At 38.2% G+C, this 24,299-nt stretch overlaps 1 protein-coding gene across 3 annotated transcripts in view; it reads left to right on the top strand.

Annotated features, from left to right (window-relative positions):
* Positions 1-24,299, top strand: part of CBFA2T2 (CBFA2/RUNX1 partner transcriptional co-repressor 2) — a 140,997-nt gene that overhangs the window by 104,410 nt on the left and 12,288 nt on the right. For all 3 annotated transcript variants that reach the window (XM_036419849.2, XM_036419848.2, XM_045574754.1), the window contains exons 2-8: positions 3,685-3,828; positions 6,620-6,861; positions 8,801-8,890; positions 13,875-14,056; positions 14,925-15,178; positions 15,425-15,510; positions 18,300-18,495. In XM_036419849.2, coding sequence (XP_036275742.1) covers positions 3,685-3,828; positions 6,620-6,861; positions 8,801-8,890; positions 13,875-14,056; positions 14,925-15,178; positions 15,425-15,510; positions 18,300-18,495 — 1,194 coding nt within the window. The remainder of the gene's footprint in view (positions 1-3,684; positions 3,829-6,619; positions 6,862-8,800; positions 8,891-13,874; positions 14,057-14,924; positions 15,179-15,424; positions 15,511-18,299; positions 18,496-24,299) is intronic.

The raw sequence follows: 24,299 nt of genomic DNA, 5'->3' as shown, positions 1-24,299 counted from the left end.
CAGTCATTATTTTTATCAATGTTTTTATATCATGTCTTTGTGTTGTTGTATCATGTTGTTGTTATTATTTATTAATCAATTTATATATTATTTCCGTATACATCTTACTAATTTTCTTGAATCTCTTACACTTCTATTATAGAGAAAGGGTGAATAGCAATATTAAAATATTAATTTCTAATTAATTACCTTACAGTGTGCATGAGTCCGTGCACTAGGCTACTAGTGTTGAAAATTTTACTCACAAAAATTAAATTATTTGATAAAAATTCATTAGTAACAGAATGAGGATTCACAGCAAATCTCTTAAGTCTCTGTACTCATGCTTTTTCATTGCTTGAAACATGAGGAATAACTAGTGTTGCAGGTTTGTGAATAGTGACCTCAACAAGAGATGGGTAGTTTTAATCTGTAAATAGTACTCTGGGGGCTAAGTTTTACCCAGTATCTAAGCTTTACTTGGTATATTATTTAGCGTTCTGCATTTGGGCAGCTCTGAGGTTTTTCATTCTGCCATGTACTGAATGTTAAAACACACCTCATTGCTAAGCCCTTTTCAGGCCTTTGGCACCCTTACTGTAAAGGCAGGTGGTCTGAAGAAAGGCTCCCTCTCGGTTATTGCACACCATACACAACACATAACAGTGCGAGACAACTGTCAGTACCTTCCTTCCCTACCCCCGTCCCCAGTCCTCCAGAAAGCTGGGCCCCAGATGGAAGTGCTGGAAATGTGTCAACTTTTCTCTGAAGGGCATTGAGAAAATACTGTCAAGAAGAAAAAGGCAAGCGCAACAGCTCATTAGTCCACTAATCAGACAGGACAACCATCAATTTTACAAAGAACATGTCCTGGACAGAGAGACGGGGAAGGCTGGCAGAGTGTTGCCCACATGGCTCTTGGAGAGCTGCACATTTTTGTTGGGGAATTTGCAATTTAGGAACATTGCTTCCTTGATTGACTTCCTGCATTCATTATATTTCTTCCCAAAAATGTGGCAAATTGAAGCATTAAAAATAATATTTGGGGATATTTCCCTCATTAGACCATGCCCATGAATGTGCGAAGATGTGCTTATTGCCATGCCATGAATGCTCTTGTATGTATTGTTTACAACTGTGATGCCACTGAAAGAAATCTTTGATTTAACATTCTCATTTGAACCTTTGGTGTCCATTTCTTGTACTTCACTTGAATTTATTGGAGGATAAGTACATGGAACTTAAGTGAAAAACTTTGAATTACTGAAAGGCAAATAGCTCAATTTAAAGGTGATTATGGTAGCCTTGGCTCTATTATTAACCAAGTATATAAAAAGTTTCCTTTAATGGGGAAAATTACTTCGAAGATATTAAAATATTACTCTTCAGAATCAAGTCTTTTTAAAAAATATTTTTTATTGATTTCAGAGAGGAAAGGAAAGGGAGAGAGAGAGAAACATCAATGAGAGAAAATCATTTATTGGCTGCCTCCTGCACACCCCACACGGGATCAAGCCCGCAACCCTGGCATGTGCCCTGACTGGAATCGAACATGGGACTCTTCTTTCCACAGGCTGATGCTCTGTCCACTGAGCCAAACCAGCTAGGGCTCAAATCTTATTTATATATGAGCTCAGTCCTAATTCTAATGTCATTAAGTATAATCGATAAAATTTATCTTTTCTAGAATTTGTTGCTGTCTAGTGTTATCAAACACTGTTTATGTATTATCTCCATGGGTGAAGTAGTCTATGCTTGGTTTAGAATTATTTCTACTTTTCATCTTTTTGAACAAATCTTATAAGTGACATTTAGATGCCTGATATTAAAAATGTTGAACCCACATCTTTTTTCCTATTAGAGTAGTTGATATGTATAAAAATTTAGTGCTTTAGCCCAGGACAGTATTACTTGATGGTTAGAGTGTCCACTCATACACTGAAGGGCCCAGCCTCAATTCCTAGTCAAGGGCACGTACCTAGGTTGCAGGTTCTATCCTATTGGCAGAAGACAACCAATCAATGTGTCTCTCACATCAATGTTTTCATATATGTTTCTCCCCCTCCCTCTCTTCCACACTCTAAAAGTCAATTGAAAGAAACTGGTTTGGCTCAATGGATAGAGCATCTGCCTGCGGACTGAAGGATCTCAGTTCAATTCCGGTCAAGGGCATGTACCTGGGTTGCGGGCATATCCCCAGTAGGGGGTGTGCAGGAGGCAGCTGGTCGATGTTACTCTCTCATTGATGTTTCTGACTTTCTATTCCTCTCTGTAAAATCAATTGAAAAATAACCTGGGGCCGAAACTGGTTTAGCTCAGTGAATAGAGCGTTGGTCTGTGGACTGAAAGGTCCCAGGTTCGATTCCAGTCAAGGGCATGTACACTGGTTGCGGGCACATTCCCAGTGTGGGGTGTGCAGGAGGCAGCTGGTCGATGTTTCTCTCTCATGGATGTTTCTAGCTCTCTATCCCTCTCCCTTCCTCTCTATAAAAAATCAATAAAATATATTTTAAAAATATATCCCTGGGTGAGGATTAGCAACAACAACAAAAATTTAGTATTTCACTCATAGTAATTTATATACAACTGATTATTGATACTTACTGATCTAAATAGTTCCCCATTAGTTTTTTTCTCCTATTAACTTGATTCACTTATAAAGAGAAGTTATACAGAATGTAGTTGAGAGCAGCAGAATTTATAAACTGTTTTTTTTCTTTTTCTTTCCCAGCCACTATCCTCACTGATAACTTTCTGTTCTCATCAATCTTGGACCTGGTTGCCTTGTTTCAGTATTTTAGGATTGCTGTAGCAAAGTTCGATAGACCGGGTGCCTTAAAACAACAATCTTCTCTCATAGTTCAGGGGGCCAGTGGTCTAAAATTAAGGTATCAGGAGGGTTGATTCCTTCTTGAGGCCTCAGAGGAAGAATCAATTCCATACCACTCTTCCTGGCTTCTAGTGCTGGCTGATAACCCTTGCCATTCCTGGCCTTAGATGCCTCATTCAATCTCTGCCTCCATTGTCACACTGTGTCCTCTCTGTATGATTGTGTCTCCATGTAATCTTCTGTTTGTGTATGTATCTCTTCAGCTCTTCTCATGAGGGTTCCTTTATACAGTAGGTTCTCAGGTTACATTGGAGAGCCATTCCTATGGCGCGATATAATGCGATTTTCACCATAAGTCAGAACCCATCTACATAAGCACCTACGTCACTCACATGGAGCACATACACAGCAGTAATGAAGTGAAACTAAAAAATTTTAAAAGAAAAATAATTCCTGACCTTTTCTTGTGGTAAATAAATAATAAAAGACATAAAGCACATATGCACATATGTCAAAATGACAGAACTTTTTAAAAACATATAAATGGGAGATGGCGACATAACCACAAAACAATGTTCATCGAGTCCTACGGACTGCCTCTATTGGAATTGGAGCCCACCAGATAACCCAGGATTATCTCCTCCTCTCAAAACTAACTACATTTTCAAAGACCCTTTTTCGAAATAAGGAAACATTTACAATTCAAGGGATTGAGAGGTAGATATCTTTTTGAGGACCACTATTCAGTCTATTAAACTAAGCATTTTCTTCTCAGTCCTCTAGGAAAATACCAGTATGTTAGTATTTCAAATTATTGTCACTATTTTTATTATTTTATAGAAAACTCTGACCTCCATTTCTTTTATTCTCTACAGTTGGTCCTGAGAAAAGGGTGCCAGCAATGCCTGGATCGCCTGTGGAAGTGAAGATACAGACAAGATCCTCACCTCCCACCATGCCACCCCTCCCACCAATAAATCCTGGAGGACCCAGACCAGTGTCATTTACTCCTACAGCGTGTGAGAACTCTTAGTTACTTGAGTTTGTGATTCAGAGTGACATTTGTATCTAAGTGACTGGCTCCCATTAAGCCTTCTGCATATATCATTCACAAGCTTTTTAAAATGGCTATTAAAAGAGAAATATCTCAGAAATGTATATATGGTTATTTCTTTTTTTTTAAATATATATATTTTATTGATTTTTTTTACAGAGAGGAAGAGAGAGGGATAGAGAGTTAGAAACATCAATGAGAGAAAATCATCGATCACCTGCCTCCTGCACACCCCCTACAGGGGAGGTGCCCGCAACCAAGGTACATGCCCTTGACCGGAATCGAACCTGGGACCCTTCAGTCCGCAGGCCGATGCTCTATCCACTGAGCCAAACCGGTTTCGGCATGGTTATTTCTTTTATAGATTGCTTTTGTCCTCTGAGAATAGTACTTAGCTAATTTGGGCATTTGGAAATTTAATAGTCCTTATATTTTTTTTATACTCTTTGTCTGGGAAGTAGGTGTTTTAAATTCTTGAATTCTAAAATAATGAATTAAAGTTAGATTGATTTATAGGAATTAAAGTAAGATTCATAAAGTTATTGAATTATTTATAAAAGTTTTCCAGGACGATCATGCTAATAAGTCTCTTTACAAAAAAGAGAATATTGTATTAGTTTGCTTGGGTTGCCATAACAAAATACTATAGACTAGGTAGTTTAAAGAATAGAAATTCATTTTTTTTAAAGTTCTAGAGCAGTGTTTCCCAAAGTGTGGTACACGTACCCCCAGGGGTACGGGAAGAGTTTGGTGGGGGTAGGTGTTGCATCGGAGTTTGGTGGGGATATGCACTGCACCGTGCCTCGCTGTGCCTAATACATCCATTTTTTAAATTTTTTTTTTGAGGGGTACTCAGCATTACGAAAATTATAGAAGGGGTACACATATGTCAAAAGTTTGGGAAACACTGTTCTAGAGGATAGAAATCCAAGATCAAGGTGTCAGCAGGTTTGATTTTTTATCCCCTGAGACCTCTGTCCTTAGCTTGCAAAAGCTGCCTTCTTGCTATAATCTCCCATGCCCTTGCCTCTGTGCCAACACATTAATGTTGTCCCTTTCTCTTCTTAAGGAAAACAGTCATAATGGATCAGGGACTACCCATATGACATCAATTAACCTTTAAAGGTCCTATTTCTAAATATAGTCACATTCTGAACTATTGAGGGGTTAGAACCTCAACATGGGAATTTATAGGGGACAGAATTCAGCTAATAAGAATTTGCTGAAACCGGTTTGGCTCAGTGGATAGAGCATTGGCCTGCGGACTGAAAGGTCCCAGGTTCGATTCTGGTCAAGGGCATGTACCTTGGTTGTGGGCACATCCCCAGAGGCAGCTGATAGATGATTCTCTCTCATCGATGTTTCTAACTCTCTATCCCTCTCTTTTCCTCTCTGTAAAAAATCAATAAAATATATTTTAAAAAAATAATTATTGATATATTAGCCAGTAAGTCTGAGGTGTTCAACTTAAGTAGTCATCAGGAAATGCAAACTAAAATCTAGAGCAATACCATGTACACCCACAAGAATGTTCAAAGTGAAAAGAATTGTCAAGTGTTGGTGAGTATGTGTGGAGCAACCTGAACACTCACACATTGTTTAAGTATGACAAAATTGTTTGGCAGTATCTTCTAAAGCTGAATTTTCACAAATTTTATAACTTAACAAATTCAGTCATACATATATATTAAAAACAACAACAAAAGCTTCAATTTAAAATCTAAAATCTAGAGAGAGACACACACATATCTAGATTTTAATTTGTGTTCTGTCTTTCCATGCCCATGCTACATCCAGTTCACATTGACCCATACAACATTTAGCCTCATAAAGCAGAAAATTTCTATTTGGATACTACCCATCCATATCAAGTTAGAGCAATGTACTAGGTGCTATATGCATTTTCTTATTTAAACACTATTGCACAAGCTTACACAGGGGATATGTATATATAAATTTGGTCCTTTTTACCTCCATATTTGACTACTTGGGGGTGGACATGTTTTATTTCAGAATATGTAATCATATGCTTTCACTAAAGAGGCATGAAAAAGCTTGTCTGGGCATCAGAGTGGATAAAAGCACAATAATGTATTATTCTAATGGGCTGTTTCAAAAAAGGGCAGCTCTCCAGAGGCAGTTGACCTTTCTGTGAACACAAAGAAATGGCAGACCATTGCAACTAATTTACAGGATTGCTGAAGCTGAGTGTAGAGCTTTCTTTCCAGTAGCTCTAGTGATCTTTTTAATGAAAGACTTAGAAGAATTAGATGTCCTTCTTTTTGCTCTAGTAGTACTCTACTCTTCTGTTTTAGTACCTTTTATGTTACTCTGTTATTTTTTTTAACTGACAGTATGTCTCAATCTTGTTGGTTAGAAATAGTGTCTTGTGGCCAAAACCGGTTTGGCTCAGTGGTAGAGCGTCGGTCTGCAGACTGAAAGGTCCCGGGTTCGATTCCGGTCAAGGGCATGTACAATATAATACCTTGGTTGCAGGCACATCCCCGGTAAGGGGTGTGCAAGAGGCAGCTAGTCGATGTTTCTCTCTCATCGACGTTTCTAGCTCTCTATCTCTCTCCCTTCCTCTCTGTAAAAAAATCAATAAAATATATTAAAAAAAAGAAAAGAAATAGTGTCTTGTGTACTCTTAACACGTGCTTTACAAAATTGGAGTGAATAAATGGAGAATGCAAACAAGAAGGATATATCAAAGATTCTTGTGTTTTGCATTGAGTCTTTCTTTGGCTTTCTTTCAGTAAGCAATGGCACCAACCATTCTCCTCCTACCCTGAACGGTGCCCCATCACCACCACAAAGATTCAGCAATGGTCCTGCCTCTTCCACGTCATCTGCACTAACAAATCAACAACTGCCAGCCACCTGTGGTGCTCGGCAACTCAGCAAGTTAAAACGCTTTCTCACCACTCTGCAACAGTTTGGCAATGACATCTCACCTGAGATTGGGGAGAAGGTTCGGACACTTGTTCTAGCACTGGTGGTAAGTACAGCATCACAGTCAACAGTTGCCTGCATATATGATTCAAAACTGAAGCCAGCAGAGAAGCTGTAAATATTTCTGCTCACTCCCAATCCTGTAGCAATGTGGCAAAATCTACAAACTAGATTAGTTATTAATATAACTTGTGTAAAATTGTTAATTTGTGGATTTCAATCGTTTATAAAAATGTTTTTCAAGCCCAGCCAGTGTGGCCCAGTGGTTGAGCATTAACCAATGAACCAGATGGTCACAGTTCAATTCCCTGTCAGGGCACATGCATAGGTTATAGGCTCTGTCCCCAGTAGAGGGTGTGCAGAAAGCAGCCAATCGATGGTTCTCATTGATGTTTCTATCCTTCTCTCTTCCTCTCTCTGAAACCATTAAAATAAGTTTATCAAAGAACAGATCTATAATGTTTACCTAATAGTTTCTTATGTTGTTGATTTATTCCATTAAGAAACTTTGAATATGCCTTAAAACTGAGTTTCAACAAGCCATTGAGGTTCAACCAAATTAACAACAGGCTTTGTTACTTAATATAGTCAGTGCCTGGTGCATTGTTTCCAAGCCAGAGAAAAAGGAAAAGTATAGAGCTTAATTTTCAGACAAATAATTTGTAAAATTAAAAATTTCATTATTTAAACAAATAGTATTAAATGATATTAAAGAAGTGTTCTACAGCTCCTCATGAAAATACAGTTTCTTTGGAGTTTTTAAGGTTCACACAATTTTTCTTTCAATGCTGTACTGAGTGTGGTGAACCCATGGTAAAAAGGAGTGATTTTTCTGACTGATAGCAGGGTAGGGTTTGACTCTTCAGTGTAGATAAGGGAAGTTCTATCAGTTCCCAAAGTTTGTAAATCGAATTCTTCAAGATTTATTTCCAGTAAAAGCACCCCATGCTCCTCCATGTTAGCCTCTATATGTGGTAAAGATGAATCACAGTATTAAACTTTCATGTTGCACTTTTCAGAGTATAATCAGGGACCCCTGGGATTCTCTTAGACTGTTAGAGAGCCCAAGAGGTAAAAATTATTTTCATAATCATACTAAGATGTTACTTGCCTTTTCACTCTTATTCTCTCGTGAGTGTGATGGAATTTTCTAGAGGTTGTTTGATATAGGATGTTGCAACAGATTAAATGTTGAAGCATCTTGAAGAACCCAGCTGTCTTTTATTAAGCTAGATATGAAAGAGATTTGCAAAACTGTAACAACCCTTCAATGCAGAAGGCACGTGTTTGGCTTTTTTTTTTTTTTACTTTGAATTTAGAAGACTCTGGGAACTGATGCTAAGAGATAGGCAGAACCTATGAAGAAAACAACTTCTGAAGGATGAGGCACTGGGTTGAGTCTTTTAAGTTGACATCCTAGACTAGGGGTGTCGAACTCAATCAGAGAAGGGGCCAAAATCTAAAATCCAGCCTAAATCGCGGGCCGAATGGTTTACTGAACAATCATAAACTGTCATTGTGATGGAAACGCAGCGGAGTGCAGTGATGACAGCGCGGTGCGGGCCACATTGTAAGGCCTGGCAGGACGGATTTGGCCCGCGGGCCTTGTGTTTGACACATGTGTCCTAGACTGATCCGAATCTATTCAACTGCAAACATTGTAAATATGGTTCCTGTGCCTGAGGTGTTGCCATGACCCCTGCAGTACAAAGGACCTGGGTGCCTGTCTTCACAGTGAGAAAGACGGCGCCCTATTCTGCAGCCCAGGCTGCTGACCTTGAGGGGAATATAGATAGATTGGGGTAGTAAAGAAAGGACAGTCAAACTTTGTTTATAAAGGAAATAATTTGGTTAACTTTTGAGAAGGATCTGAGATCACAATAGTACTCTTGAAATTATATTGTACTTTGTGACTTAAAAGGGATTTATATGAGGACAGTGTCTACTCTTAGAAGTTGAAGAAGGTTATTTATTTCTCTTTTCAGAACTCAACAGTAACAATTGAAGAATTCCATTGCAAGCTCCAAGAAGCTACAAACTTTCCTCTTCGTCCTTTTGTGATTCCATTCCTCAAGGTAATTTTTATGAGATAATTACTGAATGTAATTATTTACCTTAACATTTCCTCAAGACCTGCTACTGATCCTTGTTCTGTGATCTAAATTTGGGCAGCTTGCACATTTTCATATCTTTATTTTGGGCTGCTAGAAAAATGTGAGTGCAGTCTGCAGGTGAGTCTTATACTTGAGATTTACAAAAGCCTTGCGTTGTGGTTCATATGCAGATTCTGCTAATAACACACAATAGATCCTGTGAATGGACCAGAGGTATAGGGGTGGTATGGAGGCTGGGGTCTTAGCAGAAATAACTAGACACTAAATCTTTGGGTTGTGGCCAGATTGTGAAGAAATGTCTTATCTATGAGGAGGCTATCAGACAGAGAGAGGTCTTTGCAGCTCAGACTCCTAACCCTGAGGCAGTAATTTTCATTTCATGGCACACAAATTAATTACCGAAATTCTGCAGCACACCAAGAATATAATTTTTGATGATATAACCAAGAAAATAGGTATAATTTTGGTTCATTCACATGAGACAGCTATTGTTGTGTTGGCTGTTGTCTTTTTTTTTTTTTTTTACAATCGAAGAGACAAGAAATCAGTGCTCCTGAGTAAATAGTCAGGTACTATGTACATGTTTTAAAAATTCCTGCAACACACCGGTTGAAAATTGCTGCCCTAAGGACAGGAGAGTATTTGGAAAAGCACTGTATCCCCAGATTGTATAGCTCAATTCTCTGGAATTACTGTTCCCCGAAACATAGCCTTATGTGTAATATGTCCTTTAAAAAAATCTTTATTTTTAAATAATTTCGTGCTCACAGAATAGTTACAAAATGATACAAGAACATTTTTTCTGTATCCTTCTCTCAGATTCCCCAGATGTTAATATTTTATCATCTGGATTATTATTCTCTTTGTCTTTAGATTTATTTTTTTTCCTCAGGAATGTTTGAGAATAAGCTATAGACATGATATATTGAATCACTTTAGTATACTTTTCAAATTAAAGAATTAAAATTGATAAAATTCTATTACTATAGAACCTATCATTTTTCATCAAATATTCCACTAATAATATTTACAGCAAAAGAAAACCTTTTATTTTTTGGATTACATTTTGCTTTTTTTTTTTTGCTTTTTTTTTTTTTTTTTTTTGTCATTTCTTTTTTTTTTTCCTTGTTAATTCTTACTCAAAGATATATTTTCCATTGGTTTTTTAGAGAGAAAGGAAGGGGGGGGGGGGGAGAAACATCGACATGAGAGAGACACATTGATCTGTTGCCTCCTGCATGCACCCCTACCAGGGCTGGGGATCGAACCTACAACGCAGTTATATGCCCTTGACAAGGAATCAAACCCAAGACCCTTTAGTCTGCAAGCAGACACTCCAACCACTGAACCAAACTGGCCAGGGCTGTTGTCATGTCTCTTTAGTCTACTTAATCTACAATAACTTCTCAGTGTTTTATGATCTTGATATTGTTAAAAAGTATGAGATGGTTAATTTATAGATGTACCTCAATGTGGTCTTTCTGACACTTCCTCATGATGAGAATCATGTTATGCATTTTAGGCAGTAAATAGCAGCTAAGATATAACTTCTGTCAGGAGACATAGGTGTTAATTGGTCTCATAATTGGTGATGTTGACTTTGGTCACTTGGTAAAGACTATGTCATGCTTCCCACTATAAAGTTTCTATTTCTTCCTATTAAATTATAACTTTCAAAACCAGGTATTGCATCATTATGACTCGCAGAGGAAAAATGAACCCATGTCATAGATTTTATTTAGTTCATTATTAATGAATCAGTAAGGTGTTAGTACCAGTTCAGGAGAGAACCCAAAGAATAAATACATTTAAAAATCAGTATTATTAATATGAATGAACAGAGGTATAATTGACTTCGTCTACAGTGGGCAAGAGAAGTCAATTAAATCTCTACTGGACATAATTTTATGCAAGTCCATAGACAATAATTACTTTGCATTGCTGTCAGTTCTCTATAATTTGCAGAGTTATGGATAGCATAAAGGCAGTGAAAAACTATAGTAAGGTATGGAGGGGGCAATGGTAAGATATGTACACATATAATACCTTAATAAAAATAAAAAAAACTATAGTAAGATATCAGTGTGCTCTAGATCAGGCATATTTTAAACACCTGTAATCCAAATAAAGCCTACCACATGGTTTTATGCAGCTTTGCAGAGACATTGTATGCATATATACATAATTCATGGACACAGACAATAAGGTGGTGGGGGCAGGGGCGGGCTGGAGGAGGCCAATAGCAGGTAAAGGGGGACATATGTAATACTTTCAACAATAAAGATTAAAATAAATTAATAAATTTAAAAGAATTGGTTTTACAAATGAACATTTGTAATTGATTTGGTAATAGGGAACACTCTTTGAATCCCAATTAAGTTGTTTTCCTTAATCCACTCCCTTTCTAAATTAATTCCATTCTTTTCATTAGCCTGATATTACCAAAAAACTATACTCAATTGTTTGTTTGTTTTTTGTTTTTTGTTTTTTTTAAATATTTTATTGATTTTTTACAGAGAGGAAGAGAGAGTGATAGTCAGAAACATCGATGAGAGAGAATCATCGATCAGCTGCCTCTTGCACACCCCCTACTGGGGATGTGCCCTCAACCAAGGTACATGCCCTTCACTGGAATTGAACCTGGGACCCTTCAGTCTGCAGGCCGATGCTCTATCCTCTGAGCCAAACTGTTTTTATATTTTGACTTTTGTCAGGATAATATTTAGAAATTTGTTTTCCTATCTTGTATATGTGTATCCACCTAATATCCTCAATTATGCCCCTTAACTCACAAAGCCTAAATATCTGGCTAGTAAATATCTTCTTTTACTTTACCTTCATTTTGTACAAAAATGTAATGGCATCAAGAAGGTAGGTCATCTGTCCTGGCTGGTGTGGCTCAGTTGGTTGGATCATCAATCCATACACCAAAGGTGGCTGGTTCGATTCTCAGACAGGGCACATATCAGGTTGCATGTTCAATCCCTGATCAGGACACATGTGAGAGCAACAGCTTTTTAAAAAAGAGAAAAGATTGGTTATCCTCCTGAAGTACTGCTACTGGTTTTTTAAAACCTTTTAAATGGGAGCATAGGAGACATAGAGGAAAATGCGAACAGCTAGTATTGTAGCTCTGTTCTGACAGCAATGAAGACTCAGCCCCTCAGAGCAGCCTGTGGTGCCTTGTTCAGCCCTTAAACAGCTGTGCTAGTTCTATCTTGGTCTGTTTTCTGTATGTCAGAGCCAGTAGACAATTATTTTCCCCAAGACTCTGGAATCATGAAGGATTTTTGCAATTTGTGTTATTAGGGGAAAATTAGCTTTCTTTTTTTTTAATTCATCAAAGGGTACATACATGTCACAGATGTAAAGATCTGGCATGGTATTTTTTTCATTAAGTTTTCACAGTTGCTACAAGATTGAGGTTATAGAACAGACTTTAAAATTGTCTTATATCGCCGGGACCGGTTTGGCTCAATGGATAGAGCGTCGGCTTGGAGACTGAAGGGTCCCGGGTTTGATTCCGGTCAAGGGCATGTACCTTGGTTGCGGGCATATCCCCAGTGGGGGGTGTGCAAGGGGCAGCTGATCAATGACTCTCTCTCATTGATGTTTCTAACTTTCTATCTCTCCCTTCCTCTCTGTACAAAAATCAATAAAATATATATTTTTTTAAATTGTCTTATATCATCAAATTCCCTATTCTTAACTGTGTTATTTTGGAAAACAGCATGAGGTAGGTTGTTATGGAAGCTTTTTGGCTAGCATGTGGGTTTTTGCCAATTTATTTATGCTTTAAGCAGTCACAAATTATGGTGTCTGTTAAATTAACCCTTGGTAAAGGGATGATTACTTGCACATATTAAAACTCTCTTTTCACTTGTTCATCTTTTTCCATTGGAATAAAGACTTATGTTATGGGCCTGGTCTGAAATTTTTTTAAAAGATTTTTTATTGATTTAAGAGAGAGAGAAACATCAATGTGTATGCCCCCACTAAGGATCGAGCCCAAAATCAGGGCATGTGCCTTGACCAGGAGTTGAATAAGCAACCCTTAGGTGAAATAGGACACCGTCCAACAAGCTGAGCCACACGAGCCAGGGCTGAATTGTTTTTAAATTTGGGGTGAAAAATATAATTATTTTTTTATAGAAGAAATATGAGAAAAATACCTTTATATGAGAAGGAATTAGAGTTCAATTGAACTAGTATATAGTTTTGTTTTTTTTTATATATATGACTTGTCCACACTAAAGGCTTTCTCAGTTTGAGGCGAAGGAAAAATAATCAGTACATGATTTTTGTCCTTTTATACATTAAAGAAATGTGCCTAGTGAGGGTACCACACTGAGAAAACAGTTCTGCCCATAGGTTACCTGTGTATTCTCAGAGTCTAGTCTAAGGCTTAATTCCAGTTATTCCCAGTACTCTTTTTAAAACCTCATGTTCCAACCAAGCTAGAATAATCAGTTTCCAGAATTCCATGGCACTTCTCACAGAGAACATGAAGGGAAGGGTAAGTAGTAGTCAGAAGAGAGAAACTAAGCCTTGTAGTAATAGATGGAAGAGTGGATTCCTCTTACTCCCCTGAAGGCATACTAACTCTCTAACTGACCAAAGTCTTCAAAACTGTGTAAGTCTTTAAAATATTACTCAACAAACCTTTATTGAGCTTTGTTTAACTCTGTACTAGGCCATAAAAATAAATAAAGCATGTTCTCTTCCTTAAGTAGATTTACATTTTGGGGAGACAAGAGATAAGTCAACTAGTCATTTCAAGTTCACTATAGTAGATGTCACTTTACTCATATAGGCATGTAAAAATCAGACTGAAAAGAAAGACTTTGGTCTTGTGTCATCTTGTTTGAGAGCCTTTTGAAATGCCTATTGTGTGGAGCCCAACCCAGGGAAAACTGCCTTCCCACCCTGCCTCTTTGTTTTCAAGGCCAACCTGCCCCTGCTGCAGCGAGAACTGCTGCACTGCGCTCGCGCTGCCAAGCAGACCCCATCCCAGTACCTGGCTCAGCACGAACACCTTTTGCTCAACACAAGTATCGCTTCACCTGCTGACTCTTCAGAGCTGCTCATGGAAGTACATGGAAATGGAAAGAGGCCCAGTCCAGAAAGGTGAGCAGAGAAGAGCTTGTTCATGTTTCTGGAACCATTGAGCTTCCTCTTTACTTGTGAAAGAAATTTTTATTACTGTAGTTATAGATAGGTGTGCACTCAGAATGCTTCTCAAATCTATAGGTGTAGCTCCCAGATATAAGTTTTTTTTTTAAATGCTTCAGATGACTCTATGCCTCTGGTGAAAAACTCTGATCTAGAATATTCTATGTATCCATTGTTCTAGAACCATAAGAAACAAGCTGCCTAAGATATTTTTTTCTGTGTGGGGTTTTATAAAAGTATAAGAATTAGTTACTAATACATGTTAATGAATCACCATTATTTTGAAGGCTGACATTATTTTAATTAATTCTGGATATTTCAGCATGAGTGTCCACCACAATATTTTGTAGTTTGCCAAAGAAGAAATATTTTAACAGCAGTGGAAAATTATTATAATTGAAGCTAAATTACTAAAAGCCCAACCAATTCACAAGTCTATTATTTATTCAGCCTTTTTCCTTCAATGTAGAGAACTGTTTTCAGTAATTGACCTCCACAGTAGCAAATTTCTAATCATTGTAGAACCCATAGTCTTCCATATTCTTATCATATGGAAATGCCATTGTCTCCTTAGTCTCTCATTTTGCTTCATGAGGTTTAGTTATTTCTGCCTTACTGTGAGTGAATTTGACTTTTATTTTTATGCTGGAATAAATCAGCAGTTTCCATTATCTCTCTGAAGACATTTCAGTTCATGTCTTATGTCAAACCTTTTCTTATGGTCTTCCTGTTTGTGAAAATGCTTAGCACATGTAGATGTGCAAGAATATGTTTGCATGAACATTTGTTGATGGGCTCAGATACCTACTTACCTTTTTTACAGGAGGGAAGACAACAGTTTTGAAAGAGATACAATTCCTCCTGAACCTCCTGCCAAGAGAGTGTGTACAATCAGCCCTGCTCCTCGGCACAGTCCTGCCCTCACTGTACCCCTTATGAATCCTGGAGGCCAGTTCCATCCTACACCCCCACCTCTTCAGCACTACACCTTAGAAGATATTGCAACTTCCCACCTATATCGTGAGCCCAACAAGATGTTAGAACACCGAGAAGTTCGTGATAGACACCACAATCTTAGTAAGGGACATAAGCCTTTTTCTTTTGTTTTTTTGTCTTTCATTATTGATTTATAGGAGTTTTAAAATATATTCTCAGAGGTAATTTTTTGGTTGGTTTTATGTCATTTTGGGGGTCCCAGACTCTGTTGTGAATCATTGCTTTTATAGTATACTCATAGTTCGTATGAATGTGTATTTATTTGATAGAATTCTACTTACTGTATTCTTCACTCTATCCTCAAATTGAATCTCTAATTTCTAATAGGTCTAAATGGAGGCTATCAAGATGAGTTGGTAGACCACCGTTTGACAGAAAGGGAATGGGCTGATGAATGGAAACATCTTGATCATGTAAGAATCTTATGAATAATTTTCATATTTACTACTTTTAATTATTTTTTTAAATTTTCAGATAAGTGGGGTGTTGTTTTTTTTAATTTGTTGTTGATGGTATTACAGATGTCCCCCAATTACCTGCTGTTTGCCCCCTTCCACCTAGCTCCTAACCCACCCCAGCCTTCACCACACTATTGTCTATGTCATGGGCTGTGCATTTTTAATATGTTTTTATTGATATCAGAGAGAAGAAGGGAGAGAGAGAGAAACCTCAGTGATGAGAGAGAGTCATTGATCAACTGCTTCCTGCACACCTCCTACTGAGGATGGTACCCACAACCCAGGCATGTGCCCTGACCAGAATACAACCATGACCCCTTGGTTCATGGGTCAACGTTCAACCACTGAGTGACACAGCCGGACTGCATTTATGTTCTTTGGTCAGTCTCTTCCTGTCCCCTCTATACCCCTTCCCCCCATGCCCTGGACCTAACTTGTTTGTACTTTTAATTCTTAATATCACCAATAGTAACAGAGTGTGTATGTTTCAAGTGAACTTAACCAGAGCTACAGTGTCTTTGCAATAAAAGCTGATTTATCTATTAACTCCTCCAGCTAAAGAGCTAAGCGTAACTCGCAAATCTTTGTGATCACTTCAAGTCTTAACCAAGTAAAGTCATGTTAAAGAGGTTTGTGAGTTCAGATCCCAGCTTTGACACTTGTATCTTTGTTGTTTCCCCATTTCCCCCCGCCTTTTTTTTTAACTCAGCCATAAAAATAATGAAATCTTACCATTTGCAACAACACAGATGGACCTAGAGAGTATTATGCTAAGTGAAATAAGTCAGTCAGAGAAAGATAAATACCATATGATTTCACTCATGTAGAATCTAAAAAAAAACTTTAAAAAAAAAATGCACAAACAGTACCTAACAGGGACAAACTATAGATACAGAGAACAAACTGAAGTTGCCAGAGAGGAGAGGTAGGAGTAGGGGATGGGTGAAAAACGTAAAGGGGATTAAGAAGTACAAACTTCCAATTATAAAATAAGTGTTATGTGGATGTAATATACACCATAGGGGATATAGTCAATAATCCTATATAATTAAAGCCTAGGTGGTGTCACGCCCTCACACAACATCATCACCAGATGGCCACCACAAGATGGCCACATCCACAGTGGAGTTAGGGTCTAGTGGCCGCCCTGCACTATGAGGCCTGGAGGTCCCCAAGGCTCCAGGCTGCATGGAGGAGGCTGGTCCCAACGTCTTCACCACCTTGCACATAGGAGGCGGTTCACAGCAGGCAAGGGCAGTTGGGGGTGATCAGGCTGGCAGGAGAGAGCAATTAGGCATCAATCAGGCAGTCAGGGGAGCAATTAGGGGTGATCAGGCTGGCAAGCAGAAGCAGTTAGAGGCAATCAGGCTGGCAGGGAACACAGAAGTCATCAGTCCCAGATTGTGAGAGGGATCCCAGATTGGAGAGGGTACAGGCCGGGTTGATGAACAGTCCTCCTGTGTATGAATTTCATGCACCAGGCCTCTAGTATTATCAGTGTCAGATGGTTACTGTATTTATCATGGTGATCCCTTTGTAAGGTATATAAATATCAAGTCATTTGTTGTATCCCTGAAACTAATATAATATTGTGTATTAAATTAATTTTAAAAGTTTATTTTTTCTTTGATTAAAACTTGGTATTTGAATTTATAGGAGGGTTGTAACAATATGTAAGGTGCTAATCACAGGGCATGGTATGCATGAAGTGTTAATGGATAGAGCTTCTCCAAAAACAAATGAGAATCAAAAATGCCAGTACAGAATACAAGCCCAAGTTCTCTGTCTCATTGTAAGAGAGGGTTTCCCTTCTCACTAAAAGGGAAGAGAAGATATAGTACTTCATTAAGTATATATACAGTAGCTCTTTGAATCTTGAGTGATAAAAATTGTCTCTGAATGTTATTTCTCTAATAACATTCTTTTTAAAAAAATATATTTTATTGATTTTTTTTTTTTTTACAGAGATGAAGGGAGAGGGAGAGTTAGAAACATTGATGAGAGAGAAACATCAATCAGCTGCCTCCTGAACACTCCCTATTGGGGATGTGCTCACAACCAAGATACATGCCCTTGACTGGAATCGAACCTGGGACCCTTCAGTCCGCAGGCCAATGCTCTATCCACTGAACCAAACTGGTTAGAGTTCTTTTTTTTTTTTTTTTTAATTAAATTATCTGTGTACATATTTTACCATTTCCCCCCCCCCATAACATTGTTAATAAATCGCCAGCTTCATCAGATACGTTGGTGTGTTTATGCAAATATATAAGGTTTCACCAAAGTCTTTTGGTTTTTAAGTATTGTTTTTATTCTCATTAACTTTTCATTTTTTTATTGTTGTCAGTATAACATATATATTCTACTTCCCCCTTTATCCTCCTCCACTAAGTCCCTACCCATCCACCCACTCCAGATCTTTACCAGCATATTATCATTTCCATGGTCACCATAGTCTTTAAAGGGCTATATTATAATGAGAGTCTGATTACTTCAACCTTAAAGAATCCAGTGTTATTTTGAAATCTAAACAAAAAATAAATTGTGTGTGTGTGCACATATTTATATAAACTAAATATTTTTAAAGAAGCTGTAATAAAGGCTTTAAAATGTAAGCTTGATATTGTGTCTATAAGACCCTTAAACCTTCATTATTTATATAATTTGTTTACCTATCCTTGATTTGCAACATCAGTGTTTGAATGTCTTCATCTCATCACTGCCTGACTTCTTCTCTGGTTCAGGCCCTGAACTGCATTATGGAAATGGTAGAAAAAACAAGGCGCTCCATGGCAGTTCTGCGGCGCTGTCAGGAATCTGATCGTGATGAACTCAACTACTGGAAAAGACGATATAACGAAAACACAGAGATGAGGAAAACAGGGAATGAACTGGTCTCCAGGCAGCACAGTCCTGGGAGCGCAGATTCTCTCAGCAGTGGTAAGATGGCAAGACCAGCTTTTTATATTTCACTTTAAAGGAAGGTGGTGCTAGAATGTGGAGTTAAAAAGACCCAGATGATTATGAAGAGTAAATGATAAAATATTTCAAGGACTCGGTATTTAGCATGTTCAGGAACTTTTGTCTTTCTCATGGAAAATGAGAATATTTGTTATCTTGTTCTGTTTTTAACTCTCAGTATATGTGCTAGATGATGATAAAAGAGTATTTGGTTATTAAATTCAGCATGGCTGAATGTACTAGATACTCTTACGTACATTACATTTATTCCTCACTGTAGCCTGAACACGTTTGCCTCACTTTCCCTTGTCTTTTTCCAACTCCACAGCCAGGAAAATACTATTTTCAACCTCTGCCTGGATGTCTCTACAAAAGATTTTACTTTATCAATCTGGGCTGTCCCTTTTCCCTGCCTGAGGCAGCAACTGTTCTCTCAATCCAGGGTACATCTAGGATGCCAAAACTATTCCCTCCGAAGTGTTCCGTCACATTCACCTAATAACTGAAAAGGCGCCTTATCTAAAGATACAGATCAATGAGGGGCCGTCTGATAGTTTCTTTCCCCACCCACTCAGTTCAAGCTCCAGAGTCTCACCAGGAAAATCTCCTATGACAGACCTAGTATGTTCCACAGAAGACAGTCGTTAGCCTCAAAAAGACAAAAAAAAATTATACAAAAAGATTGGAATCCCAATCAGTCCCAACTCATCCACAGAAGTGACTCGAGCCAACCATAAGTTAGCAACATTGGGAGATCTAGCACAGCAAGACATCAAAGAATACCTTGAACAACTTGCAGAAATTTACCCAAAGTTCGCCATCCAAATCACAAACCTTCCATCAACGAGTCTGCATGAATGCAAAGTGAGATATGGAGTCAGGAGTCAGCTCTTCTCCCACCAGGATTGCAATTTTTGCTTTGCATCCACCTCTACTCATTTTCACCCTTTTCTTGAGGGTCTAGCTAGGATGAATATATGTTCTAATTTGCCTGGCAAAGTTCCAGTTTATCCTGTCTTAATAATTACTAGCACCTACCTCACTCTCAAATGAGGACAGTTGGGATAATAAATAGTCACTCTAGGTTTTAGCTCTTCACATATCCAGTGTTTCATTCTCTCAGATTTCTCAGGGATATTAATTTGTCTGACTTGAACAGTATCTTTTAGTATCTACTTGATATTTTTATTTCACTGTTTTTTGTACTACATATCCATTGCAGTGTAGAAAGGGAAGCATAATTCATATCCTAAACTAGTGTGCTATTCAAAATTTGACCAAAACTAAAAAAAAAAAAAAAAATGTGACCAAAATCACTGGTCTGTGATTGATCTGAGACGCTTACCCCAGCATGTATCAGGCACCATTAGCTTCACTATGAGAAGAGTCCTCTGCACTAAGCAGTGTGCTTAAGACATAGTTGCTTTGTGTTCTGGTGTAAGTCCCATATCTCTTCACGGACAAAAAAACAACAACAGTTTGCAGACCAGCACTGTGAATAGCACTCTCCTACACTGAACTACAGTATATTTTGAGGCCTAGCACACACACACACCAAGGACTTTTAAATGACTAGGTAATTCATGTTCTGGGTTATATAGAAACCTTGGTTGATTTTTATTGAAGTATTTAGTATTTAAGTGTTTGGGTGATTTGGAAAGAAAGTGATTGGAGACTGGATGATATTATTACTTTACTCACCTATATATATAAAAGCCTAATATGCTAAGTCCAACAAAATAGTTGACCATTCGACCAATCGCTATGACCCACATTGACCACCAGGGGGCAGATGTTACAAATGATACAGAGTGTGAGGTCCCATCATCTTATCAGCTGTTCTCAGAACAGGATTACTGTTTATCATCATTTAAACAACACTGAGGTTTACCACTTGATTTTCTTGGGGATTTTGTGTTTTTGGAAGTGTTTTCTTTCTTGACCTGGGAGCTAATGGGTGTTCACTTTATAATTTTTCATTAATTTATACATTAATGTTTTTATAAACCTGTTAGCCATTTAATGTTTTGGCAATTAAAAGAATTTTAATGAAAGAAACTGACTCAGCTGTCAATTTTTCCCAGTTTTTCTGGGAATGTGATTAATCTGGCCATTTATTATAAGTACACATTCCAGGACTTTTCCTGGAGGTTATGATTTGGGGACCAATGAATCTGAATATAGATGTTTAATGAATCCAGTGATCAGGCAAGTTAGAAAGAAAACGATTTTAAAAAAATAGAGTTTCTGTCAAACTCATATATTCAAATCATGACTTTCAGAAATGTTGAACAGAACAGAAAGTGAAAATAGAATAGTTATTGAAGTAATTCAGAAAATTTACCCATAACTGAAAGACAGTATTGCAGGTTGAACCATCCTACCAAGTAAACAACACAGTGGAAGAAACAGACTTATCAGTGTGTAACACTGGAAGTTAGAATAAATACAAATCTGAAGGAAAGTTACTTTGCTTAGAATTCTGTACTCAACCAAAAACAATTAACTGTTAGATTAACAACCCCTTTATTGTAGTGTCTACTATGATTAGGAAGGAAAGTACAGAGAAGTAAACCAGAAGGTGGAAGACATAATTGATGAAATAGGAACCAGCTTGAGAAAGAGCCGAAAGGAATCCCTAGGATAGTGAGGGAGGATCCCAAGCTACAGTGGTACAACAAGCCTAGAACGTAGCCAATTCAGACTGGAATAGCCCAGAATGTGTTTGGTGGGGTGAGGGGTAGAGGTTAAAAGAATGAAATTCCTATTGAAATAACTAGTCAGTTAATAATGCCTGAAACCGGTGGGGGGGGAGGGAGGGCATCAAGCTGTAGCAATACCAGAAAAATCAGCTTTAAAAAAAGACATTTTATCATTGTCAAAATAGAAAATATACATGACTTCAAAGAGATGATGCTCCGATTTGGAAGATCTTTAAATATGAACACTGTGTTCTTAGGCACTTTTTTTTTTTTTTTTTTTTTTTTTTTTTAACCCTGGGGGCCCATTAGGACCCATGTGGGGACTTTTCAAAAAAGTCCTGAGACCCTGGCCCTACCTCAAGTTTCCAGTTCAATTGGTCTGAGATGGAGTCTGGACTCCTTTATGTACATTATCATTTAATTCTCAGGACCTCACAAGATAAGTCATTTTTCAGTGAACCTGCATGGCTTATTGTAGAAAATACAGAAACATATAAAGAATTTACTAGCTCATTTCCCACACTGAAGACTTTTACCTGCATCCTTCATTTACTGTTTCCTAAGAACTAGAGCATTCCCCTACATAACCACAATACCATTAGCCCCCCATTTTTTTTTTAACATATTTTTATTGATTTTTTACAGAGAGGAAGGGAGAGAGATAAAGAGCTAGAAACATCGATGAGAAAGAAACATCGACCAGCTGCCTCTTTCACACCCCCCACCGGGGATGTGCCCGCAACCAATGTACATGCCCTTGACCGGAATCGAACCTGGGACCCTTCAGTCCGCAGACCGACGCTCTACCACTGAGCCAAACCTGTTTTGGCTAGCCCCACATTTTTGACCCATTCATTTGCATTATCTGTCTGGCCTTTGATTACAGTAACCTCTGAAACACTAGTTTTCTTAGTGATCCACCTGAAAATCCTGACTTCTGTCTCTGGCTTTGGGAAATATGCAAATGTCCCTAGCTCCCAGGCATTTCTTGAGTAAGCTGAGAAGTTTTAGGGTCAGGTACATCTCACCACTTGGCTGAGGATTGGGCGGTCCTCAAAGGATATGACCAAGGCTTATTGATAACTGAAGTAGGGTGGTTTAAGACAGCCACGTCCTCACAAGTAAACACGTGTTTCTTCTCTCATTTCACATCCATGATTGCTTATCTACACACTCAAAACCCCCTTTCTTACTGGCTTTCCTTGGGGGCAGCGGAGGACTCAGTTGAAATTGACCCACCTTCTTCGCTTATGTTACCTTGCCTCTTCCAGTCCTAGACACACACACCCCCGCCCATATTACATCAGTCTCATACTTAGGTATGAGATTTGAATCATGAATTTCACCTATGTTGAAAAGAGCCCTTCAGTTTTCTTTTTATTGGCAGTGATGATAGCATTTCCTACATAGCACAATATCATAAAAAGTATTAATACTATCAAAATGTTAAACCTAGGGATTCCCTTTTGGGGTGATGGTAATGTTCTGAAACTAGATAAGGGTGAAAGTTGAACAACATTGTGAATGTACAAAAAATATCACTGAATAATACTTTGTACTCTAAAATGATAAGTGTTACGTGTATTTTCCAGGATTAAAAAATCTCCTTTCCCTAGCCAGTTTGGCTCAGTGGATAGAGCATCGGCCCCAGGACTGAAGGGCCCTGGATTTGATTCCAATCAAGGGCACAAACCTCAGTTGCAGATGTGCAGGAGGCAACCAATTGGTGTGTCTCTCTCACATCGGTATTTCTCTCTGTGTGTCTCTCCCCTTCCCTTCCACTTTCTCTAAAAATCAATGGGAAAATATCCTCCGGGGGAGGATTAACTAAAATAAATAAAAATCTCCTCATCCTCTCACAGCTTGGGGGAGATATGGTAGTATGTTCTTTGTGCTAATTCTCTCTATCCAAAACCAGTTTGCAGCCAGTTCCCAGGCATTCTCACGAAAACTAACGATTTTATAAAGCCTCTTGGGCAAATGTTTTGTGCCGGGCTGGCCTCCCCTGCCACACTGGCTGTTCTCCTGATTCCTCTTTGCCCCACGGATTGGTGCGTGTGTAGAGCAATAAATCTACTTTTCAGATTAACCTCAACAAAGTATAAGGAAGTGAGGGAGGCTCTGGCTGGGTAGCTCAGTTGGTTAGAGCCTTGTCCCGATACACCAAGGTGCAGGTACCATCCCCAGTCAGGGCACACACAAGACTCAAACAGTGAATGCATAAATAAGTGGAACAGCATATCAGTGTTTCTCTCTCAAATCAATTTTTTTTAAAAATGAAGGAGGCCACTAACAAAAACAATAACATTCAAATTACCTTAATTAGTTTTCACAGTTTTGAAAGCAATAGAACCATTTCTTATATAATATTACATTTTACAACCACATGATAAGTCACCCTCCACCCTGTGTCTTTCCCAGAACCCCTGGAATGCCTCTTTATGGTACATTTGACATGCACTGTTCTAGTTCAGACTATTTTCACTGCTTGGTGTGTGTGTGTGTGTTTGTTTGTTTATTTATGAGTGTTTAAAGAAATTTACAGGAAACCTCCTTAAATCACATGTAAGGGTTCCGGCCTGCCAAGAAACAAAAGCTATATTCTCTGACATACCTACAGAGCATTTGCCAGTAGTGCCCTGTGCATGATGGGGACAGTTCAGTTCAATTAATACGAAAACACACATATGTAACACATAAATATCTATAGTTATTTATATTTTATAAAGTACCTTAGAAATACATATATGTGCAGAGGGGAAAATAAGGACACATTGATAAGTAGAAAGTGGAGATCACTTTTAATCTCACTATTTTGAAATACTGTTAATATCTGAGGCATGCAGGTATGTGTTTTAAAAGTAAAAATTAAGCTCTAGCCAGTTTTCTCAGTGGATAGAGTATCAGCCTGCGGACTGAAGGGTCCCGGGTTTGATTCTGGTCAAGGGCATGTACCTCGGTTGCAGGCTCCCCCAGATCTGATTGGGTGTGCAGGAGGCAACCAATCAACGTGTCTCTCTCACATTGATGTTTCTGTCTGTCCCTTTTCCTTCCACTCTCTCTAAAAATCAATGGTAAAAA

The sequence above is a fragment of the Pipistrellus kuhlii genome, unplaced genomic scaffold (assembly GCF_014108245.1).
Source record: "Pipistrellus kuhlii isolate mPipKuh1 unplaced genomic scaffold, mPipKuh1.p scaffold_m20_p_6, whole genome shotgun sequence".
Taxonomy (NCBI): domain Eukaryota; kingdom Metazoa; phylum Chordata; class Mammalia; order Chiroptera; family Vespertilionidae; genus Pipistrellus; species Pipistrellus kuhlii.
The sequence above is the reverse complement of the archived record's forward strand: the minus strand, read 5'-3'. Positions and strand labels throughout refer to the sequence as shown.